The sequence below is a fragment of the Canis lupus genome, chromosome 7 (genome assembly GCF_003254725.2).
Source record: "Canis lupus dingo isolate Sandy chromosome 7, ASM325472v2, whole genome shotgun sequence".
NCBI lineage: Eukaryota > Metazoa > Chordata > Mammalia > Carnivora > Canidae > Canis > Canis lupus.
This window is the reverse complement of record NC_064249.1, coordinates 32,070,308-32,094,559: the sequence shown is the minus strand read 5'-3', so window position 1 is coordinate 32,094,559 and position 24,252 is coordinate 32,070,308. Positions and strand designations below refer to the sequence as shown.

Below are 24,252 nucleotides of genomic sequence, written 5' to 3'. Positions count from 1 at the left end.
CCCTTTAGCACCCCACTGATTTTTGTTGTTTATTTTATTTTAGTTACACTCATTCCTATGATTAGAGTTCAGAGTCTTTTACTATTTATCTTCTGAGCATCTCAGTTTTCCTTTCTTGAATCTATTTTCTGCAAACTTTCTCATGTGCCATAACTCAATTCCATTTCTGGAAAGCAGTGCTAATAATATTTTCCTAGGCCACAGACTGCTGGGAATAAAACAAATAAAGATGGTTATAACAAGATAGTTGGGCCACCTGACTTGGAAATTCTAAAACAGATATAATGGGTTGATCTGACTGGTGGCTACCTGACAGGAGCATCCAGGGACTCAGAATATGAGCAAGGCTGTAAGCATCTGCTCATTGTTATGGGCCACAAATCCTTATAGACTATTCACTATTTCAATTTTATAAACAATCCACACACACAAAATAATATTTAAGTGGCTATTTAGGATGCTGTTTAGGACTGCCAGCTTCTCTCCCTCAGCCTAGTTGAGGCAAATTTTATGCGAGTGGATTTCCTAATATTGCTTTGGATAAAAGTGACATGAATTCATGTGTAAATAATGAAGCACAACAGCTACCATCTATTGAATGTTTCCTATGCATGGGGCACTTTTCCAACTTCTTTACATATATTCTTGTTTGATTCTCATATCAACCCTGCAGAGTGGGCTTACTACCTTTATTAATAGCACAGAGTTTAAGAACAAAAGTTAGTGAGTATCTCCAAAGGTTTTGTTCTTCCTGTAACACCCAACTAGCTCCTGAGTTTCAGCAAGAGTCATGGAACATTGGGTATATACCTGTAAGCATCACAGACTTTGATAAGGTCTTGACTTTGAGCTAAAAGAATGCAGACATGATAAATATTACATACACAATGTATGTAATTATATATATATTGAAATATATATATATAATTATATATTGAAATATATATATATAATGAAAAATTATATATATAAGGTCTTGACTTTGAGCTAAAAGAATGCAGACATGATAAATATTACATACACAATGTATGTAATTATATATATATTGAAATATATATATATATATATATATATATATATATATATATAATGAAAAATTGCTCCTTTGTAACAAAAGAACATTCTATGCAGGAAGGGACTCTATTGGAAGTTGGATAAGAGGATGGCTGAGACCCTTAATAACAGTCTTCCGAGGGCATGGCAGAGAGGATGATTGACAATTCTTCTTTATTATTGACAAGACAACACAATGAGAGTCCAGAAGTAGAAGTTACCAACTGAAATATTTGCACGATACTAGATGACAATTAAAAGGGGCACTGTAATACCTCATGGTGGATAAAATTTAATGATTATTTTATTATTGGCCCACATAGACATGGGAGGATAGAGGGGAGAGGCAGATTTCTTATGCTTAGCTGCACCATACCAAGCAGTTTAGTGACTTGGTACTGGCTGGAGTATCAAAGCTCTGCAGAATTGATAGCTGGAAAAACAGATAGATCCACCCAGTCCTGGAACTACTATAAGAATTCTAGAGTTAAGGGACGCCTGGGTGACTCAGCAGTTGAGCGTATGCCTTTGGCTCAGGGTGTGATCCCGAGTCTGGGGATCTGGGGATTGAGTCCCGCATCAGGCTCCCTGTGAGGAGCCTGCTTCTCCCTCTATGTCTTTTTTTTTTTTTTAAGATTTTATTTATTTATTCATGAGAGACAGAGAGAGAGAGAGAGAGAGAAAGAAAGAGAAAGAGAAAGAAAGAGAGAGAGGCAGAGACACAGGCAGAGGGAGAAGCAGGCTCCATGCAGGTAGCCCGACATGGGACTCCATCCGGAGACTCCAAGATCACGTCCTGGGCCAAGGCGGGCGCTAAACCGCTGAGCCACCCAGAGATCCCTCCCTCTATGTCTTTGCCTCTCTCTCTGTGTATCTCATGAATAAATAAAAAGAAGTCTTTTTAAAAAAAAAGAATTCTAGAGTTAAAGAACCATTTTTACTTGTCTAAGAAACAGAATAAATCCATAAGTAAATTGTAAATAAGGATACAAAAAAGATCAATAAATCCAACTTCCTGATGGACTGAAAAACTATTGTGCACATAGTTCCATGATTTCCAGACTCTAAGTTAGGAAACGTTATATTGTTCCTGCACAAATGTAATAGTAACTTTGTTGACCAAATTTTATTAACCATTTTATTGGAAGAAATTGGTGACTGCTATGAAAGGAGAATGAGTATCATAGTGTTATGTTCCAGCTGTTTCTCAGCCCTCTGGAAGAATATAAGCTTTTCATTGTCAAATGAACCTCTCCATGGTCCATATCTAGAACACTGAATATAGAGTAGTAGAAGCTACAGCAGTCCAGATGATCACAGGAGTATAAAAGTGTCATAAGTGATTGCTTAGCACTCACTTAATGTAGCAAAAAATGGTTTTGGATGCCTTAACTTTCCCTGATGACATCATGTAATAATAATACATACCATTAGAAAAATTGCTTATAATATCAGATTATCCATTATATAGTCTGGGGAGTGATGCAAGTGAGAACACTTCTAAAAGTTTAAAGTGCTATATAAATGCCAAATATAATTGTTTGTGGAAGACTATTAACATAGCAAAAAAAAAACATAGCAAAATATATCCCATCTATAAAATGAAGGCATCAGGTTCTGTGACTTCAGACTAACCTTCCAGTCTCAATGTCCCATAGCATTATGGTCTTGTGCACTGGTCATCATGCTGTGTGGTTGGTCATTGCACAGTTACTACTAGGAACAAGAGCTGCCTTAGTACCTTCTGTGAAAGAGCTGGAAAAAGAAAAATTTCAGAGCCAAGTTGTTTAGGATGCTAAGAATTTGTATGTAAGAATGTGCTCAAAAGGGAACAAGATAAAATCCTATACTCCTGTAAATTAACGTTTAAAAAAAAAAGATTTTTGTATACATTTTTGTTTGTTTGTCTTCATGAAACAGTGGAGGCTCTCCATTTGGGAACATTAATGGCTGCCCATGGCTACTTCTTTCCGATCTCAGATCACGTCCTCACACTCAAAGATGATGGCACCTTTTATCGGTTTCAGGTAAGTTTAATGAAAATATTCCTTAACGGTAAATTAGAAGTCTGCATTTTGTTTGTTGATAGTTTTTACAAAAATTTTGAAAATATGACCTATTGTATTTGATTTATTCTAGGTTAGAAACTAACAAATGTTAAATATAAGACAGGAAAAAATAAGCAGGGAAAAATAGAATGTGCTTGGTTAAGACGATTTGTGAAAGCTGAATTGTGTGATGATTGAAGTTATGTTTTATATTAAAGCTTGAGAGAAATTCAGAGTGACTTTCTGGAATTCAGGACATGGAAGAGTTTTCATGCATAAGCTGCATTAGCCACTGGGAAGTTGAGAGGTGTAAATGAATTGATTATACTCTGGACCCTATCCATGGTACAAGACTGTCTTCAGTCCAAGCAAATTCTCATGGGAATGCTTGAAGATCCAACGCAGAATTTAGCTAATTATACAAGCCCTCTTCATGTTGGTATCTGAGGCCCTTGTACAAGAAGACTGTGAAACCTGATGTATATGATGCTTTGTGTGTGTGCATTCATCTGAGACAGAACTATACCGTAGATGATATGTGAACTGAGAAGAGTTGTTTAGGTTAGTTTCAAATGAGACAGTTGCTATTATTCTTTCAGAAATGATTGTGGACTCTGATTTTGGTCCTCGAGCATGTAGTTGACACTTAATCTCACAATGATATCCCTGAAGTATGTTCTACATTTCATTAGGCAATATGATTCATTAATAAATGAGTGATGAATTCTAGCTCATAAAATTAAGGCACATATAATACCAGAGTTCAGAGTTTAGCTCTAGGTATTTTTAGAGGATTGTCCCCATTGTCAAACTCGTAGACATTGGAGCATTTTTTTTTCATTTGTTCTAAATATCATTAAATGTTCTATATCTACAAATGACAAAATAGTAACTTGGGTGCCAAAGAACTTGGTTGAACAAATAGAGAACAAAGAAGAAATATGTTTTTAAAACATATAAATATCTTTGTCTTCCTATAACACTCTCACTGCCACTTCCTTAGGACCCTTTTTATCCAAGACAAATAGAGAGCTTTATGCACCGAATAGCTAGGAGATAAAACAGTCTCCTGAAATCATGAACAATATAAATTAGTTAAATTAATTGATTTTAAAGGGCTTTAAAATAAAGAAGCATTATCCTATACAGTTAAAGTAATGGTAGCTTAAAATAGCTTATTAATAAGTTAAAGTAACCTGTAGTCCTAAAGGTAACTTACAATAAATAAAAACTATTAGTGATTAGCAAACGCAATATTTTGTAACACTTTTTTATTTTTTAAAGGAGTTTTTTCCTACTGCAGGATTATATTTTCCATATAATCTCACTTTCTCTGAAAATTTTTTCACTATAGAGACTATAAGTAAACTTTAGGCCTAATAAAAATCTCACAAATTCTGAATGAAAGGATTTTTCTTTTTACCAGTATAACAATTTTTATCTATCTTTGCAGTCAGTATTACAAGTAAAATCATCTCTGTGTAAAAGAACATATATCTATGAGAGAAGCATTGAATATAGTCTGTTTATCTCTGGAGAATTATCTAATTTAAATTTTTTCCTTAAAGCAAACTAGCTCAGAAATGGATCAAAGTTGATGATGATGTCTTGAGTGAGTAACATAATTTGCAATCTTTAACTCTGCTCTTGTCATTCCCAGACTGAAATTAGTAGGCAGACAAGGTTTACATGTCTTAGTCATGGTCATGGGTCAAAAATATGCAGAGTTGGGAATGGGCCAACTATATTCTAGAGAAAGGAAAGACAGTTTTTAAAGAGCTTTAGAACAAGACAAGGGAATGGGTACAAGTGGTAGATGTATTATGTCACTAATATTTTAATGACCTATTCACATTTTAAATAGGATCTAAATGTGACATATTTGTAAATCTAATAATCATAGGATCTTAAAACCAAGACTTTAAAAAACAAACAAAAGACACTCCAGAAAAGTCAGGAATAATTGAATTTCTGCTTTAATGTCTGTGAAGGCATTAATCAGTTTATATTTCAACAGCTCTAATAATAGAAAACACATTATTGTTCAAGGTGTCCACTTGCATTTTTGTGTTGGTTCCAAGCAGCAGAAAGTTCTTTATTACATTGAACTGAAATTCAGCTCCCAGGCAGGATTTTTAAAATCATGAATTAAAATAGGAAACTTGCAATCTCATGTTTACTATTCCTCTAGTGAATAATTGAGATTTAACCATCATTAGGAATCTGAAGAAGCTTCAGGGCATGAGTTTGAGACAAACAGAACTCTTCATTTAATCTCATTGATATGCTGCAGTATGTAAATTTGTCTCAGTTTCTCAGCACATTTTAAATCTTGTGATTTCTGTATTTATTGTAAACTTGCAATTGTCTAATTATCCTCTAATAGCTAGCTGGAATTGAGATCTGATATGATTCTCCAGGTCCTAATTTCATGATTTTCATTACATTAGTATATGTGACAAAGGTTATTGAGCAGCTGCTGGATCAGTTTTATCATAACTAAAGAAGCCACCTGTGAAAAGAAAAGAGAAATTCATACATTAAAATGTCCTAAAGTCTAGTTGGACTTTAAAAATAAAGTTTTAAGTTTCCATAAACTATTAGCATGTGTTATTCTTTAAGTTCTTTTTTACTATAAATTAAAATACCTTTCCTAGAAAGAATATCTTGCAATGTTAGTGAAGAATGTTGGTTTTATGGCATTTCCACCTAATATCACAGCATAAAATAACTTCATTCTTTTATTTTTAGTCAGGAGATTCTCACTAAAGTAAATGATAGAAGAATAAAGAAAAATATAAGAATTCAGCTAAGAACATTCCTTATGGCTTTGAAGAAAAAAAGTATATGTCTGACCTGTCTGACTAGAATAAATATTTTATAAGTTAGATAGATATGTACAAACATACACGCACTCACACACACACACACACATACACAAAATAAAGGGAATAATGCTTTTGAGAAGTATCTCAAAAACTAGTGGCCACAAGATTTTAACTACATTGTCCCCTCTGGTTCCCCTAGATCCTGACCCAATTTTACCCTCAAAGCTCTATTTCTCAAAGAGTCAAGTGGGATTCATGTGAGAATGGGGTCATAAAAATCCTCAAATGTCTTCCTTTGTCTAGTTTTTCAACTCTCCCCACCCCACCTAAGTTATTGTCATTTTGTTCACTTGTGTACAAACTAACATCAGTAGATTTCTTTATTCTTTATCTTTAGATTTCTTTATTCAGTAGATCAGCAATTCCTAAGAAAATTTAGAAAATAGATCACATCCCCCGGAAGTCTTGCATAGTTTGAAAACGCTCAGAGTTTCAAACAGTTCTCCCCAATTGTCCTTTCCCCATTATTGAGAATCCCTCTTCCAAAGGAAGGATTCTTTTGGAAGGAAGGATTCCCAAACAGTTAATCAGACTGCCTCAAATATGCTTAATACACATGGATAGTTAATATAACTGACTAATAAATATAATTAAGCCCACAAGTTTGATGTCTGTACTTACTTGTTTCATTGAATCCTGGAATCATCATCAAAGTTTGAAAAAGTAGATATGTGGTCATCCAGTTTCCTCATGGTCTGAAGCTATACATATCCATCTGCAGGCATGGAAAAGCCTATGAGAAAATACCAAATGCTGATGATAACAGGGTTTCCCGATAAGACAATTTCTTTGTACTTTTGTCAGTCAGTTTCTAGAACTTCACAGAATGAGATTTCTGTTGATTGTTAATCACATCAATCAAATTGATTAAAATTGAAACAATTAAAATCAAGTAAAATTAGTTTTTAAAAAAATCACCTCTGGTTTGTGCAGTTTAAAAATGCAAAGCAATAATAAGTGTTTTATGGAGAAATATTTTTTAAAGTGAGACAGAAAAGTCATTTAAATCTAATTGGATAATGTTAAGAGCTGTATGATATAATTAACAAAGCCAGACAAAAATGATTGCCAGATTTTAGGGAAAATTTTGATGGTTGACTACTGAAGGATCTACTGAAGGTAAAAATGAGATACATGAATCATAGAAAACAATTTGTTATATTTAAACATATTTCATCCTGAGTCCTGCTGTTTTTAGTGTTTGTGGACTAACAATTTTTTTAAATGATGCAATCAAACCTTTTACCTTTATGTCACTCGACATAAAATTGCAGCAAATTTATGACATTTTAAGTACCTGCTTGTGCTGCACACATTTGGAGACTGAACAATTGCTCAGCAAAGTAAATATATTAGTAAAGCCTTACAATTCCTCTTCGGGTTATTTTCCTGTATTAAAAAACATACATCATTAGCAATCTGTTCTGGATAATTGATGAAAAGGAACACAGCTCATAAACCAAGAACTCTACTCATTTTGTATGTGTTTAACCTGGGTTCCACTTCTTTTTATTCCACAGACACCCTATTTTTGGCCATCAAATTGTTGGGAGCCAGAAAACACGGATTATGGTCAGTGCAATATCTCCTCATTTTATTATTAACAGCCAGTTTATATGAATGAACACATGCTCACATTTTATTGCTCTGTAACTGAGAAAAGAAAACCACAGTTATCAGTATAGGGCTGATACTGATAACTATCAGTTATATTTCTAACATTAAATTTGTGGATGGCTTTGTTTGGAAAGGCACAAGCCTGGTGGCAACTTTTTCCATGGCATAGCGCCCCTTACAATTATTTTTTTTTTAAAGTTTCTTCTGAGTAGGTTAAGGAGCTATAAACAAGCTTTAAAAAGTTTTAATGATTATTCTCATAGCACCATGGTCCATTAGAAAGAGTAACCAGGGAGCTCAGAGTTCCAGAGTTCTGCTTTACTCTCCTACTCAGCTATGTGGTTTCTGTTAAGTCCCTTGACTTTCTGGGGCTCCATATTTCTCACTGTTATTTCAAGCACCCTATGATTCTATAAGCAGAAGGTATATTAAATGTAGAGAAGCAAGCAGAGGAAAAGATATAATAGGAAGTTTAATTGTAATAGAAAATGTTTAGTGAACGCAGTTCAGCAGCTGTGATTTTAGTTAAGCCCTTGAAAGAAGTAGGCCCCTAACAAGTATCCATCTTTTTGCATCTTTCTGAAAGCTAGTGTTCAAAGATAAGACTGAATGGTTTTAAAATGTGATTTCTATGAAAATTTTTAAGGATTTTTTTCCTATGCCAAGTATCTTTATAGATGCTGGACATCATCTACATGGTTAGGTAACTCATATGCTAGATGAGAAGAAAAGAATGATGCAGAAAGAGTTCCTGTAAAGTGCTGAGTGACTATAACAGTGGTGGGTGCAGAATTATACAAAAGTTTAAAATAATGAGAGATTGACTTTACTTGGGGCATTACAGAATTATTTCACAAAAGAATTGAGAGCCATTTGAGTTGGATTTTAAAGGAAGAGGGGAAATTTGTCAGGAGACAATGCAGTGAATGCATTTGAGGTGGAGGCCCAGCATATGCAAGGGCAGTGAGAAGCCTTATAGCAGTCTGTCTTTCTTTGGCATTGCTCTTAGAGAAACCTTTTTGTAAGGACACTGTAGAATAATCCATAGAAAACCAATGGATCTATCCTTTATGTCATTTCAGAAATTTGAATTTAGTAGTTCATCCAAGATTGATCAGGTACCAAAGATTCAAACTAACATAGGAAACAATAAAAACATGGGAATACTTATAAATTAATAGAATAGATGATTTCAGTATAAGAATACTGACATTAATTCAGGGCACAAACTCTTCAAAACTGATGCACTTAGAAAAAAAAAAAAAGGTGTTTTTAAAAATAACTGCTGATTTGTGGGTCTGAGCGGAGAATATTGTGGAGATTTTGCCTAACCTAGGATGTTGCCTGAGAGTTATCTCACTAAAAAACATGAAATTCTGGTGGAGGAAACATTTGGATGGCTGAGAAAGAATATTTTCTTTCACTATATTAGCATCCCAATCTCTGTTTCTATGGAGAAAGACCCACATCCTGGAGGCAGACAGATCTGACCTCAAATGCTGTCACAACTTCATACCAACTGTGTGACTTTGGATGAGGCATATGACATTTCTGAGACCCAGTATGCTCACTTTTCAAGCAGAAATAATATTAACTTTCTTTAGTTGTTTAAATAATCCAAATTAATATGCCCAAGGTCACTGATATTGCTTCTCTCATATTCAGTAAATCAAAATTGTTTTGTGCTCATCATCATTATTGTCTGCCAGATATATTGCCTCCATTCCTTGCAGAAAAGCAAATTTTTATCTCAGTGTTCTCTCTAGACATCTTTTGTGTTTTTCACAAATATGTTAGTGTTCACAATAACAGTTCATGTTTCATTTCACAGTAGATTGATGTTTCAATGCTAAGCCTGCGGAAATGGCATGGCCTACACAGCAAATCATTTACAGAACATCCCTCAAAGTCAGTCATCTCAAAATGATTAATGTCATTCAGTTTCACATTAACTCTTACTGTGTCCATTTCAGAGAGGGTCACCCTCTATTTTCTACCCAAAGATGGAGTGCCTGTAATTTGTTAACTAACCATAGACGTAGCCTTTGATTGTTAAATTAAACCCTCCTCCCAAATAAACATATACCTGCTTGTGTCTAGCTTGCTTTGGTTATATACAAGTGAAGAATAAAATAGTTATTCAGTAGGAAGTTATGAAAAAAGAGAGGAAGTAAATAATAGTGATCTCAGACACTCCTGCAGGTGGTGATGCTGCATTTTCTATGATTTTTCTTTTTAGGTACAATAAATCATACCAACAATACAAATTACCCAACTTTGAATTTCCTATCATCATGTTTCTAGAGAACACTGTTATGAAATGTGGACCCCTGTTTATAAAGATAATATTGATGGTGTTATATAGTTGGGCTATGGAGCCCAAAGCACAATGATTATTTAGGCTGTCATTTCTAAGACAACTTGAGGCAGACAGGAGTTTCATGCCCAAAACAGGTTTAAAGAATGTTTTCATTTCCTGTATTAGCAGCCCAACCTCTGTTTCCATCAACAATTTGAACTTATCCAGTATCCAAACTGCAAAATATAAACCTTTACAGGTCAGTTTATGTGGAGAAATGCTTTTCCATGCTTACCTTCGTCTTGTAGGAAAATAGAACACATTTGTCATGTTTAGTGCCTAAAGCAAGCCAGTATGGACTGCAGGACTACATATCTATGAACACCATCTTTTGAAAATCAAATTAGGTGATATTTCTGGTATTTTTCACCCAAGTACAAAAAAACATTCCAAGTCAAGCCAATTAAAATAAAGTCAGGAATGGGCAGCCAGGTGGCTCAGCGGTTTAGCGCCGCCTTCGGCCCAGGGCATGATCCTGAAGACCTGGGATCGAGTCCCATGTCAGGCTCCCTGTATGGAGCCTGCTTCACCCTCTGCCTATGTCTCTGCCTCTCTCCCTCTCTCCCTCTCTCTCTCTCTCTCTCTCTCATGAATAAATAAATAAAATCTTTAAAAAGAGAAATGGAGTCAGGAATGGACTTCCTCAGGTGTACCTGCATCAAAAATGATCTAGTGCAACGGGCTCACAGTAAAGGGGCACAGAGAAGCTTAAGAGAACTGTTCTAAGAAGTAAACACAGTAGCAGTGTTGCAAACTGAAACAGACACCATGACAGGATGTTTACTGCTATATCTAGGCACACACATTGCACACTGACGTTCCTATAAATGAACGCACATTCAATGTCTTCAGACAGACCCCTTTTGAGGGTGGAGTCTTCAATGTTCAAATATGACTAGAACCCCAAGAAATCAAAATTTCCAATAAAGACAGGAGCTGATTCTGTATTTGTATGAATAGCCCTGTTGAAACCTGTCTTATTTAGTATTTCTATATTTTGTTCAAGATTTTCTGCATTAATTTTTATTCTTCTAATATCATATTATTTTTTTCCTGATTTCTGAGTGTTTTGGCACTCCCTTAACTTCTTCCTCCTAGGGAACTATCTCACTCAAGCTACCCTAGGGGTAATGCAACTGAGACCAACACATGGTAGTTGCAAACAGACATATGTATTCTCAGCATAAGGGCCTTTTAACAATGGATTATTGACAACTTTGCATTAAATTGTAGGATGATGATTTGTGCCTTAGAAGATACCAACCAAAGGTCAGAATTTCTCCAGAACAATGGAGAAAAGACTTAGGCCTACAAAAAGAGAATGTATTTATTGACCCCTAAGAAGTAGACAATACTCAATTCCATTTCTCAAAGCCATGCTAAAATAATATTAAAGAGATGCAGAGAATTCATATACTTTTCATAGAAATAATAAGAGGCCAGCAAAAAGAAAGTGTTCTAGTTGACCAATCACAGCAACTAATTGTATGCTGATATAAGTCAATCGGAGAAAGACAAACATTATATGGTCTCATTCATTTGGGGAATATAAAAAATAGTAGGGGGGAATAAAGGGGAAAGGAGAGAAACTGAGGGAAAATATCAGTGAGGGTGACAGAACATGAGAGACTCCTAACTCTGGGAAATGAACAAGGGGTAGTGGAAGGGGAGGTGGGCAGGGGGATGGGGTGACTGGGTGACGGGCACTGAGGGGGGCACTTGACGGGATGAGCACTGGGTCTTATGCTATATGTTGGCAAATTGAACTCCAATAAAAAAATTAAATTAAAAAATAATAATTACAGCAGCTTTGATATAAATAGTAATTTTTCCTTCAGGGATAGATTTTAAGTTGATCAGTTAACATTGGTAGAAAGATTGCTATATCAAAAGTTCTGTGTTTTGGGGAGGAATTTATGATTAATTAGAGAGATCATATAATGTTTGTCCTTCTCCGATTGACTTACTTCACTCAGCATAATACCCTCCAGTTCCATCCACATTGAAGCAAATATAAATAATAGTGAAAGGGAATATAAGGGAAGGGAGAAGAAATGTGTGGGAAATATCAGAAAGGGAGACAGAACATAAAGACTCTTAACTCTGGGAAACGAACTAGGGGTGGTGGAAGGGGAGGAGGGCGGGGGGTGCGGGTGAATGGGTGACGGGCACTGGGGGGGCACTTGACAGGATGAGCACTGAGTGTTATTCTGTGTGCTGGTAAATTGAACACCAATAAAAATAAATTTATTAAAAAATTTAAAAATAAAAAAAATTCGAGAGATCAAATACACAATGATGCAATTTAAAAGAACTGTGAAGTAACTGCAGAAACAAAACCAAATAGCACAATGGCTTCAGAACTGTCTCTTAAATCATGAGTGACTGACAAAGTAACAGTGCCTTAAATTATTGTATATCAGTGCAGTGATCATTCTGTAGTGTATAATATTTAAATATGGAGAATTCAAGATGCTGGGGGAAATGGAAGAACTCCACTTTTTAAAAAGTAGGCATTGTTTATTTCTTGACTTAAAACATTGCAAAGCTTTCCAATGAATCCATCCTATTAATGAAATTGTAGAGGGGAAAGTGAGTTGCTCCAGCTTCATTTTTTTGGTGCTTAATTTATATATTGTTTATTTCATAAAAGCTTTAATTGAAGAGCCTCTACAGTTCTGCTTCAGAGTCCTCCATAGAACTCCCAAAGTCTTTATCATTTACTTTTGATGCTGTCCTGGTATATCTATTTTTGAAGCCAGATGTTAGTTGCTGTTAGTTAAATAGGAGATTTTTTGAAAAATTCATAGGTTTTGGAGTAGAATTAAAAAATCAAACAGAATGTACAATTCCAAAACACCTCAATCCTACTCACACTCTTCCATATTATTAATACCTTACATTTAATACCTTACATTAGAGTGGTACATTTAGTATTATTGATGGACCTATACTGATGCATTATTATTAACTGAAGTCCATGGTTCACATTAGAGTTTAATCTTTGTATTGTACATTCTATGGGTTTTGACAAATGTATGGTGACATGTGTCTATCATTACTGTGTCCTACAGATTAGTTTTATGACCTTAAAAATTTCCTGTGCTCTACTTATTCATCCCACTGTTCTCCTTCTGAACCCCTGGCAACCACTGTACCTTTCCTGTCTCCATAGTTTTTCTTTTTCCGGAATATCATGTAATTGGAATCATATAGTAGGCAGCCTTTTTAGATTGTGTCTTCTACTTCATAACATGCATCCAGGTTCCTCTTAGTCATTGCATGATGGGATAGTTCATTGCTTTTTTTTTTTATCATGGAATAATAGTTCATTGTATGAATATACTACAGTTTATTTATCCATTTACCAACTGAAGAACATCTTGGCTGCTTCCACATTTAGTAATTATGAATAAAGCTGCTGAAAGCATAAGTATTCAGGTTTTTGTGTGGGCATTAGTTCTCGACTCATTCAAATAAATCCTTGGGAGAGTGATTACTGGATTTTATATGGTAAGATTATATTTAGCTTTGTAAAGTACACCCAAATAATTTTCCAGAATGGTTGTACCATTTTGCATTCTGACCAGCAATGAATGAGAGCTCCTATTGCTCCATGTCCTTACCAGTATTTAGTGCTATAGTATTTTGAATTTTAACCATGCTATTAGACATGATGTCTCATTGTTTTAATTTTTAATTCCCCATTAACATACAATGTTGAATATTTTTTCATACGCATATGTGCCAAGTGTACATTGTACATCTTTTTTGGTTGAGATGCCTGTTCAGAGTTTTGCTCACCTTTTAATTGGGTTGTTGTTTTCTTACTGTGAGTTTTAAGAATTCTTATTATATTGTGAATATCAGCCCATCATCATATATGTTTTGCAAAGATTTTCACTTAGTCTGGGGCTTCTGTTTTCATTCTGTTAATGGTGTCTTTTGCAAATAAGTTATAAATTGTAATGAAGTCCAACATCAATTTTTTTCTTTCATTGATTGTGCTTTGGTGTTTTTTTTGTTTTGTTTTGTTTTGTTTTGTTTTGTTTTGTTTTGTTTTTGGTGTTGCATTTAAAGAGCCATCGCCAAACCCAAGATCACCTAGATTTTCTTCTATGCTATCTTTAAGGAGTATTATACTTTTCTATTTTACGTTTAGGTTTATGACTCATTTTGATTTAACACTTGTGAAAGTTGTTAGGGCTGTATCTAGTTTTATTTTTATTTTCTTATGCAAGTGGATGTCCAGTTTTTTCAGCACCATTTATTGAAGACTATCCTTTCTCCATCGCATTGCCTTTGCTCCTTTGTCGAACAACAGGTCACTATATTTATATGATTGTATGTCTGGGCTTTCTGTTCTGTTCCATTGATGCATATGTCTATTCCCTCACCAACATCATAGGGTATTTATTACTGTAACTTTGTAATGGGTCTTGAAATTGGTATTATCAATCCCCTAAACTGGTACTTACCCTTCAGTATTGTGTTATATATTCTGCATCTTTGCTTTTTATATAAAGTTAAGAGTCAGTCTTTTGTTATCCACAAAACAACCTACAGGGATTTGATTGGAATTGCAGATCAAGTTGAAAAGAATTGACATCTTGACAGTATTGAGTCTTCCTATCCATGAACATGAGTTATTTCTCTATGTTTAGTCCTTTCTCCAATATTTTCCATTAGAGTTTGCACTGTTTTAATAAATATCTGGCATTTGTCTCAGTTCATCTGACTTATTCCACTTAGCATAATACCTACTAGGTCCATCCATGATGTCATAAATGGTAAGATCTCATTCTTTTTTTATTGCTGAGCATTTCATTTACAGGTTTCTAGTTTTAGAATGAATAAGTTATGAGAATAAAAGGTACAGGGTAGGGAAGTGGCCAATAGTATTGTAATAGTGTTGTATGGTGATGATGGTAGCCATGCTTGAGAATATAGCATAATGTATAAACTTGTTGATTCATTATTTCACACACTTGAAACTAATATAATATTGTATGTCACTATACTTTAAAATCTTTCCATTAGAATATAAAATAAATGTCAAAAATAATTTTATATTAACTAAAAGTTAAGATAGTAATATTTTGGATCATTAGTCAAATGAAATATATTACTAAAAAAAACTGAAAAAAAAACCTCTGGTGCTCATTTTGTTAAATTCTTACCTAAGTATTTTCTTTTTTTAGCACACTGTTTACCTTTGTATGCTAATGCCAATGGTACTGTATATTTAATTTCTAATTTCATTTGTCATTACTGGTATACATATATATTAACATATATATTTATACATATACATATATAGATGTCATATGATGTTAGCTGTAGGGTTTTTGTAGATATTATTTACTAAGTTGAAGAAGTTTCTCTCTATTCCTGGTTTGTTGAGAGTTTTTGTTGTGTTTGTTTGTTTTTTTTTTTCAAACGAATAAGTGCTAGATTTTGTCAAATTCTTTTTCTGCATTTGTTGATATGATTATATGTTTTTTATGTTTTATTCTATTGATATGCTGGGTTTCATTAATTGGCTTTTACATGGTCAGCCAGCCTTGCATACCAAGAATAAATCTCACTTGGCTATGGTGTATGATTCTTTTTTCACAGTATTGGATGTGAATTAATATTTTATTGGAGATATTTGCATTTTTGTTCATGAGAATATTGATACATACTTTTCCATTTTTGTAATGTATTTTTATGATTTTTTTATTTTTGTGATTTTTGGTGCGAGGATAATACCAGCCTTATAGAATGTTAGGAATGACGCCTTTTGCTTCTATTTTCTGAAGAAATTGCGGGGAGTTGGATCATTTCTTCCTTAAATGTTTGATAGAATTCACTAGTGAAAACATCTTAGCTTGCGCTTTCTGTTTTGGTAGATTATCAATTATTGATTCAAGTTATTTAATAGATACGAGCCTATGCAGATTATCTTTTTCTCCTTGTGTTTTTGGTAGATTGTGTCTTTCAAAAAATTGGTGTATTTTATGTAGATTGTCAAATTTGTGACGAGTTGTTTTTGATATTCCTTTACTATCTTTTCAAAGTCCATGTATCAGAAGTGATAGCCATTTTTTCATTTATTATTTTAGTGATTTGCATCTTCTTCATTAGCGTGGCTAGACATTTATCAATATTAATCTCTTCAAAGAACCAACATTTAGTTTTGTTGAATTTCCTTGTGGTTTCCTGTTTTCAAGTTCATTGATTTCTGCTGTAATTTTTTAGTATGTCTTTTCTTCTGCTTGTTTTGGATTTAATTTGCTCTTTTTTTTCCATTTCCCATTTTGGAAGTTCAGTTTATTGGCTTTAGATCTTTTCTCAAATATGTGCATTCAATGCTATAAATTTCCCTCTAAGCACAGCTTTCACTGCATTACAGATTATGATAACTTCTATTTTTATTATCTTTTAGTGAAAGTATTTTTTTTAATGTTTCAAGATTTATTTGACAATATGTTATCTATGTTGTTTAACTGCAAGCATTTGAAGGCTTTCTAGCAATCTTTCTGTTAATAATTTCTGGTTTAATTTCATTGTTGTCTGAGAGTATGCTTTGTAAGATTTATGTTTTTAAAATTTATTAGAACGTGTTTTATGGCCTAGAACATGGTCTATTTTGATGCATGTCCCACGGGAACTTAAGATTATATGTTCTGCTGTTTTTGGATGGAGTATTGTATAAATGTCAATTAAATCCAGTTGATTGATGGTGCTCTTTTGTTCATCTTGTCTTTACCAATTTTTTGGCCACTGGATCTGTCAACTACAGTCTTTAATTGTAATAGTATTTACTTACTTCTCCTTGAAGTATCTCAGTTTTGCCTCATGCACTTTGAGGTTCTGTTGTTAGGTGCATAAACATGGATTTTTATGTCTTCATGAATAATCCCTTTATCACTATATAACATCCCTGTTTATTCTTACACTTTTTATTTTTTCTGAGATATGTTTTGAAATTAACTAGTGTTATTAGTGTTAACATGTCAAGTTTTTATCCTTCCCTTTATTTGTAATCTATCTGGTTCTTTATTTTTATGTGGGTTTTGTAGACAGCATATAGTTAGGTCCTATATATTTGTCCACTCTGAGAGTCTTTATCTTTTAACTAGCATATTTAGACCATTCACATAGAAAATAATTATTAATATAATCAGATTAATATCTACCCTATTTGTAACTATTTTCTATTTATTTTCATTTTCCTTTCTCTCTCTCTCTCTCTCTCTCTCTCTCTCTCTCTCTTTTCTTCTATCCTTTTCCTACCTTCTCTGTCTTTTTTTTTCCTTCTCTGTCTTTAATGGAACATTTTATGATTCCATTTTCTCATGTTTCTTAGTATATCAATTATACTACTTTTTAATTGTTTAAAGATTTGCCTAGAGTTTTAAATATACATTTACAACAAATCTAAGACCACTTTCAAATAACACTATACACTTTATGAGTAGTACAAGCACCTCATGAAAGAATATTCCCACTTTATTCCTCCCAGTCTTACAACATTGCTGTCATTCCTTTCACTTAATCATAAACTATAATCACTGAATATATTGTTGCTATTACTATTTTGAACAAATGATTACCTTTTAGGTCAATTAAGAATAAGAAAAATAAAATATTTTGTTTTACTTTCATTGATTCCTTCTCTAAAAGTCTTCCTTTCTTTTGTAGATCTGTGTTTCAGCCTATATCACTTTCCTTTTCTCTGAAGAATTTCTGTTAATATTTCTTATAAGGAAGGTCTACTGACAACAAATTCCCTCAATTTTCATTTGTCAAAAAAAATCTCTATTTCTTCTTCACTTTTGAGGGATAATTTTGCAGAATAATGAATTCCAGGTTTGTGGGTTTTTTCTTTCAAAATGTTATTATTATGTTATATTATCTCAGTCCACTCTTATTGCTTATATGGTTTCTAATGACAAACTTGATGCAATTCTTATCGTTTGTCCTCTATATGTGCTCCCTCCTATCTCCCACCCCAGTTTCTTTCAAAGTTTTCTCTTGGTCTTTGGTTTTCCGCATTTAGAATACAATACACCTAGATATAGATGATATAGATAGAAGTATGTAAAGAGATAGATAGATGATTGATAGATAGATAGATAGATAGATAGATAGATAGATAGATAGATAGATTCATTCATATTTTGGTATTAATCATATTTGATGTTCTCTGACCACCGTAGACTTCTGGTTTGATGTCCGTATTAGTTTGCTAGGACTCCCAGAATACCACAGACTGGGTAGCATAAACAACAGAAGTTTATTTTCTCATAGTTCTGGAAGCTGGAAGTCTGTGATCAAGATGCTATCAAGGTGATTTTCTCCTGAGACCTCTCTCCTTGGTTTCCAGATGGCTATCTTTTCACTGTGTTTGCTCATTGTCTTTTCTCTGTGCATCCCTGGTGTTTCTTCTTATAAAGACACCAGTCATATTGAATTAGGGCCTCAGGGCAGCGCCAGTGGCCCAGCAGTTTAGCGCCACCTTTAGCCTAGGGTGTGGTCCTGGAGACCTGGGATCGAGTCCCACATCAGGCTCCCTGCATGGAGCCTGCTTCTCCCTCTGCCTGTGTCTCTGCCTCTCTCTCTCTCTCTGTGTCTGTCATGAATAAATAAATAAAATCTTAAAAAAAAAAAGAATTAGGGCCTCACCTTTATGACCTCATTTAACCTTAATTATTTACCTAAAGGCCCTATCTCAAGTCTCATACCAGAGTCTACACTACCTGGGGTAAGGAAAATACCAAGCTTCAACATATGAAATTTGAAGGGATATAATTTGATCCATAGCACTGCCTATTATTAATTTGGAGCAATTCTTAGTCCTTATTGCTTCAAATATTTCTTCTACACTTTCTTTGTTCTTTTCTGATATCCATTACATGTATATGACATATTTTGTAGTTGACCTACAATTCTTGGATATTCTGCCTCTTGTTCTCATTCTTTTTTCTTTTTTTTTTTATTTTTTTTTAAATTTTTATTTATTTATGATAGTCACAGAGAGAGAGAGGCAGAGACACAGGCAGAGGGAGAAGCAGGCTCCATGCACCGGGAGCCCGACGTGGGATTCGATCCCGGGTCTCCAGGATCGCGCCCTGGGCCAAAGGCAGGCGCCAAACCGCTGCGCCACCCAGGGATCCCTCATTCTTTTTTCTATTGGTATTTTAGTTTTGGAAGTTTCTATTGACATATCTTGAAGCCTACTGATTCTTTAGAAGCCCATCAAAGGCATTCCTCATTTCTATTACAGTGCTTTGATTCCTGGTGTTCCCTCTTGATTTTTCCTGAGTTTCCATCTCTGCTTACAATGCTCATCTGCGCCTGCATACTGCCTGCTTTTTCCAGTACAGCCCTGAGTATTTTAATCCCAGTTGTTTTTGATTCCATGTCTGATATTTCCCAAATCTCTTCTATATCTGAGTCAGCTTCTCATGCTTGCTCTGTCTCTTCAAACTGTATTTATTTTTGTCTTTTTATACCTTGTAATATTTTGTTGAAAGCAGGACATGATGTAAAATAAACTAAGATAGATAAGCCTTTAATGTGAGGTTTTATGTTTCTCTATCTAGGATGTAGTCTGTGTTTACTGTTGCTGTAGCTATAGGATTTAGAGGCTATAATTTTCTCTGGTGTCCTTGCTTTTGTCTCCCCTGTTGTCTTTGGGTTTCCTTAGATACTTCTAACATAAGGCCTGAGACATGCAGGGGTTTTCTTTCCAGTTGCTTCATCTTCTATAGTGGAACCTTATTATTGTAGTAGTAAATTTTGTATATGTGTGGGGAAGGAAAGCATTGTATAATCCTATGATTAGGTCTCCATCTTTTAGTGTGCCCCTGAGCTGTGACCTTCACAGATGCTCCTTGGTTTTATTTGTTTCCCACTTCTTCCCTTAAGTGACATTGGAAAGGTATAAGGGGCTTAAATTGGTAATTTCTCTATCTGCAGGTGGAGGACTAGACTGGGCTGGGCCTGGTATTTCCCTTACCCCAGGTAGTTCAGACTCTGGTATAACCTCAGTTTACTAGATACTGATAGTATAGTTTCCCTTGAGAAAAGCTTTGTTAATAAAGAATAGATGTTATGGGTGTATTTCAAAATGGTTTTTGTTACCTTCCTCTTATTGGAAGCATGAGGGAATTTTTCTGAGATCCTCACTGTGAGAAGCTGTGAGTGCTCCTGGAGGTAAAATTCGCAAATGAGTGATATTCCCCCACCCCTGTCCACCACTCCCTGGAGTTTTTGATGCTCTAGGTTGTTCACACTGAGCCTCCAGCAATAAGGCAGTTACAGTTTTAGTTTTTCCTACCCCAGATGGAGGTTTCTGTTCTTGGGAAAGTGTCATGATTCCAGTGTCATGATTCTCCATATATGTCTGTTTGTCTCTCCAGTTTGGGGGCAGCGATTTGCCCTCTGGCCTCCATTCTCTGATGTCTATAGGGAGAAACAGTTGCTTTTTGCTATATTCAGCTTTTTCAGTTTGTGAGGATGGATAGGAATAATAATTTCCAAGCTGCTTACATGTTGGACCAGAAACCAGAGAACAGATTTTTATCACTACTAAGCAAGTTGTTTCTATTTGTTTCTGCTTTTATTTCATTTTTTTCTTCACTATTTCATCATGGGATAGTCTCTAAATCAAGATCTGAGAGAAATGGGAAACAAAGTTGGTTGTTTCTCCTCCATATGTTCTCCACTGGCCTTTTGAGAATGTCTAAAGTCCAACCATCATTGTCATGGAAAATTTGCTGTTGTTATTTTCCCTTTGATTTCCCTGTAGCTTTGGAAGTGGCCTAAAACAGAAAGGAAGAGGAACCTGGCATGCTTGATCGGCAGACCTTGACAAAAGGGTAGAAAAACAAAATAAGTGTACATCTAAGCTGAATTCTAATAAGACTTGCATGGTTTTAAACTTTATATATGTTCCACCATAAACCTGAAAAGAACAGAATTTACATTTTAATATTCCAACATGTTTTCCCCAAAGCTATCATGATCAATGGTCATTTGTAAATTAATTTTCCCTGAACCAAGATCAGAGGTGCATCTAGAAAGAAAGATAAAACATTATATCCCACTAGGAATATCACATTATCATTCAAAATTACAGATGCTCTGGGACAATTAAAATTAGAATTTTAAAACATAAATTTTTTTAAAAAATGAAAATTTTTCACTGATTCAGCCAAATTACAGTAATCTCCTAATTTATGGAAATGATGGACTCCTCTACATCTCATAATAAAAAAGAAAAGTTATACTATATTTTTATTACTGTAGTTATAAATGGTAATGTTGATATTATAATCTATTTGGTAAATTAAATATTCACCATGAACTAGTTTAACCGAAACAAAAAACAACAAACTATATCCTAAAAACAAAACACATTTACCCAATATAACACTGAGAACTAATTCATCATACAAGACTATTCATTAAAAAGAACTAAAGCATTTATGGCATCTTCAGAATACAAATATTAGCACAAATCATTGTCTTCCTTTATAAAATGTCCCAAACTTTTGTCAACTCAGACACAAAACTTGCTGATAAAGAGTAAGCCACTAAACAGTTTGGCTTTTACCTGACTTATGCCAAGAGTAAGACACCTGATATTGACATGTACTTATATACTAATGTGTGTATATGTGTGTGTATATATATATATATATATGAATATTGCACATTTAAGTATATTGTATGTATACTTGCATCATGCCTACATACAATACACAAATGGAAATGGTTATCCAAATGGGAAATTTAAATATTCCTAAACATAGTATATATATAATAAAATTAAGACTACATTGGTATTTTTTAGATGCATCCCTAGTTCATAATTTCAATCTTTAGAAAAATGCTGTCTGAAAAAAAAAAAAAAAAAAAAAAGAAAAATGCTGTCTGTTGTCCTGAAAATAATTTCACATATTAACTGAGCAACCAGCTTAGAAATACCTTGCCTCTTGTCTGTCCAAGTGGTGAAGCAAGTCTGTTGAAAAGACTAGTACCTAATGTCTTAAGCTATTTACTGGTTTCTGGTTTGGCTCCTTCCTTACAATTCCCTAGGCCTCTGCTGGCTTGTAGTCTTTTCATTATGCCACCTATAAGCAACAATATGAAAAGAGAAAGAGAAACAATTTGACATTTTATAGCAATGCATAGTCAACTTTTAACTGCCTAATTAATGTCTGAATTTTTATTTTGTGTCTTTATTCACATATTTTCTATTAATTGAGCTATGATACATATATGTAAATATATTATGTATATGTTTTTGTATATATATATATTGGGAGCGGGTGATGGGTGATTGCTCTGTACCGAAAGCCCAAATATGGAAGCCTTGAAATTCATTATAATATGAAATATGCAATATAAGCAACATGCTCCTAATAGGGAACTAGTCTGGGTGCCTTTGAAGGAGGAAGAGGTTTGGAGGACCTGCTGTCTCTAAAGTGCCTTATACTTCACTGCTGCTCAAAGTATGCCCACTTGTATCAAGTGGGATAATTATAAAATGCAGATTCCTGGCCTCTTTCCCCAACCAATTGAGTCTGAGACTCCTAATCTAAGAATTGACATTAACAAGCTATTTCAGATGTACACTAAAGTTTGGAAACCAGGCAGTCAATGTATATTTAATTTATCAAGTCAGATTAACTTGATATTTGCATTCCTGATGGTTTCACATTTTGTCTCATTTTTTTAAACATTCTATCTCATTTTGAATGAGTATTCATGTTTGTCCAATGACATTTCAAATAATAGTATGTCAGACATTTGAATAGCACTTAACAGTTTATATTGCATCTTTACATGAATTATCTGGTTTAATTCCTCACAAAACAATCTTCAAAATGGTACTAGCCATAATCAACAGATGGAAAAAGAAAAAAGATTCAGAGAGTTAAAGAATCCATCCTATTTGCTAAAAATGACACCCTAGGATTTTTGACTGAGTTTTATGCTTGCCCTACTATCCCATACTTGCCTTACTTTCATGATCCATTTATAAGACTTAGAACTGGGGATACCTGGGTGGCTCAGCGGTTTAGCGCCTGCCTTTGGCCTAGGGCATGATCCTGGAGTCCCGGGATCGAGTCCCACGTCGGGCTCCTGGCATGGAGCCTGCCTCTCTCTCCACCTGTGTCTCTGCCTGCCTCTCTCTCTCTCTCTCTCTCTCAATCTGTCTATCGTAAGTAAGTAAATAAATAAATAAATCTTTAAAAAAAAGGACTTAGAACTATCTGGATGTTTAGCTACACACGATCAGTGTGCAGCTGCCAATGCAATTCTGGGGTAAAGGACAGAGGTTGGTGTCTGACAGGAAGATTTTTGAGTCCTAGTGTCTATAATGTAGTTCAAGGCATCACCGTGACAAGGTAAGTCAGGGAGGACATGCAGAGTAAGACAAAGTAGAATTTCAAGAATATCAACATGTAGGGAGAAATTACCAGAGGATGAGCCAGCAAAAGAAAATTAGAAAGGGATGTGGAGATCAGATTCCAATGAGGAGACATGCAACCAGGAAACAAAGACAGCTGGGACTGCTTTCCCCAGTACTTGGCAATGGATTGAGAAGAAGAAAAAGAAATGAATAGATAAATGAGAGGAGAGAAAAGAGGTAAAGAGTAGGCCTTCTCGCTGAATGGAAATGATGCAGCAGGGACAGTGGCATGGTATTCAATATGGAAGAAAGTTGAGATTATTTGGAAAACAAGAGAAAGGTTCAGTGAAGGAGAGATATTAGAGTAGGATGAGCAATACATCTATCACTGATGGTTAGCTTCTTGATCAGAATAGAGTAGGAAGAAGAGGATTCTTACCTCCGTCCAGAATCTAGACTTCTCCCTCTCTAGGATGCTGATCCTTAATGGATTATTCACTGGGCTCAATCCCAGGGCCCTGGAATCATTACCTTAGCTGAAATCAAGAGTAGACTGCTTAACCAACTGAGCCACCCAGGTGCCCTTCATTTAAAGTTTTGGGAAAGAAAAATAGCTCATCATGGTGGCCATGATAAAAACAAAAATTATTTTGGAGTCCCCATGGACACTTTTTGAAGACCAAAGAGTAAAAAGGAAAATTAAAGAATAAAGAAGACTATTGGCAAGATCGTTTATAATTTAAACAAATACTGGGGACACCTGGGTGGCTTAACGGTTTGGCGCCTGCCTTTGGCCCAGGGCAGTGGTCCTGGGGTCCCGGGATTGAGTCCCACGTCGGATTCCTTGCGTGGAGCCTGCTTCTCCCTCTGCCT

The 24,252-nt window shown here is 34.7% G+C and overlaps 1 protein-coding gene across 7 annotated transcripts in view; it reads left to right on the top strand.

Annotated features, from left to right (window-relative positions):
- Positions 1-24,252, top strand: part of RGS7 (regulator of G protein signaling 7) — a 581,011-nt gene that overhangs the window by 458,933 nt on the left and 97,826 nt on the right. For all 7 annotated transcript variants that reach the window (XM_025430511.3, XM_025430510.3, XM_049112368.1 and 4 more), the window contains 2 exons: positions 2,974-3,080; positions 7,510-7,561. In XM_025430511.3, coding sequence (XP_025286296.1) covers positions 2,974-3,080; positions 7,510-7,561 — 159 coding nt within the window. The remainder of the gene's footprint in view (positions 1-2,973; positions 3,081-7,509; positions 7,562-24,252) is intronic.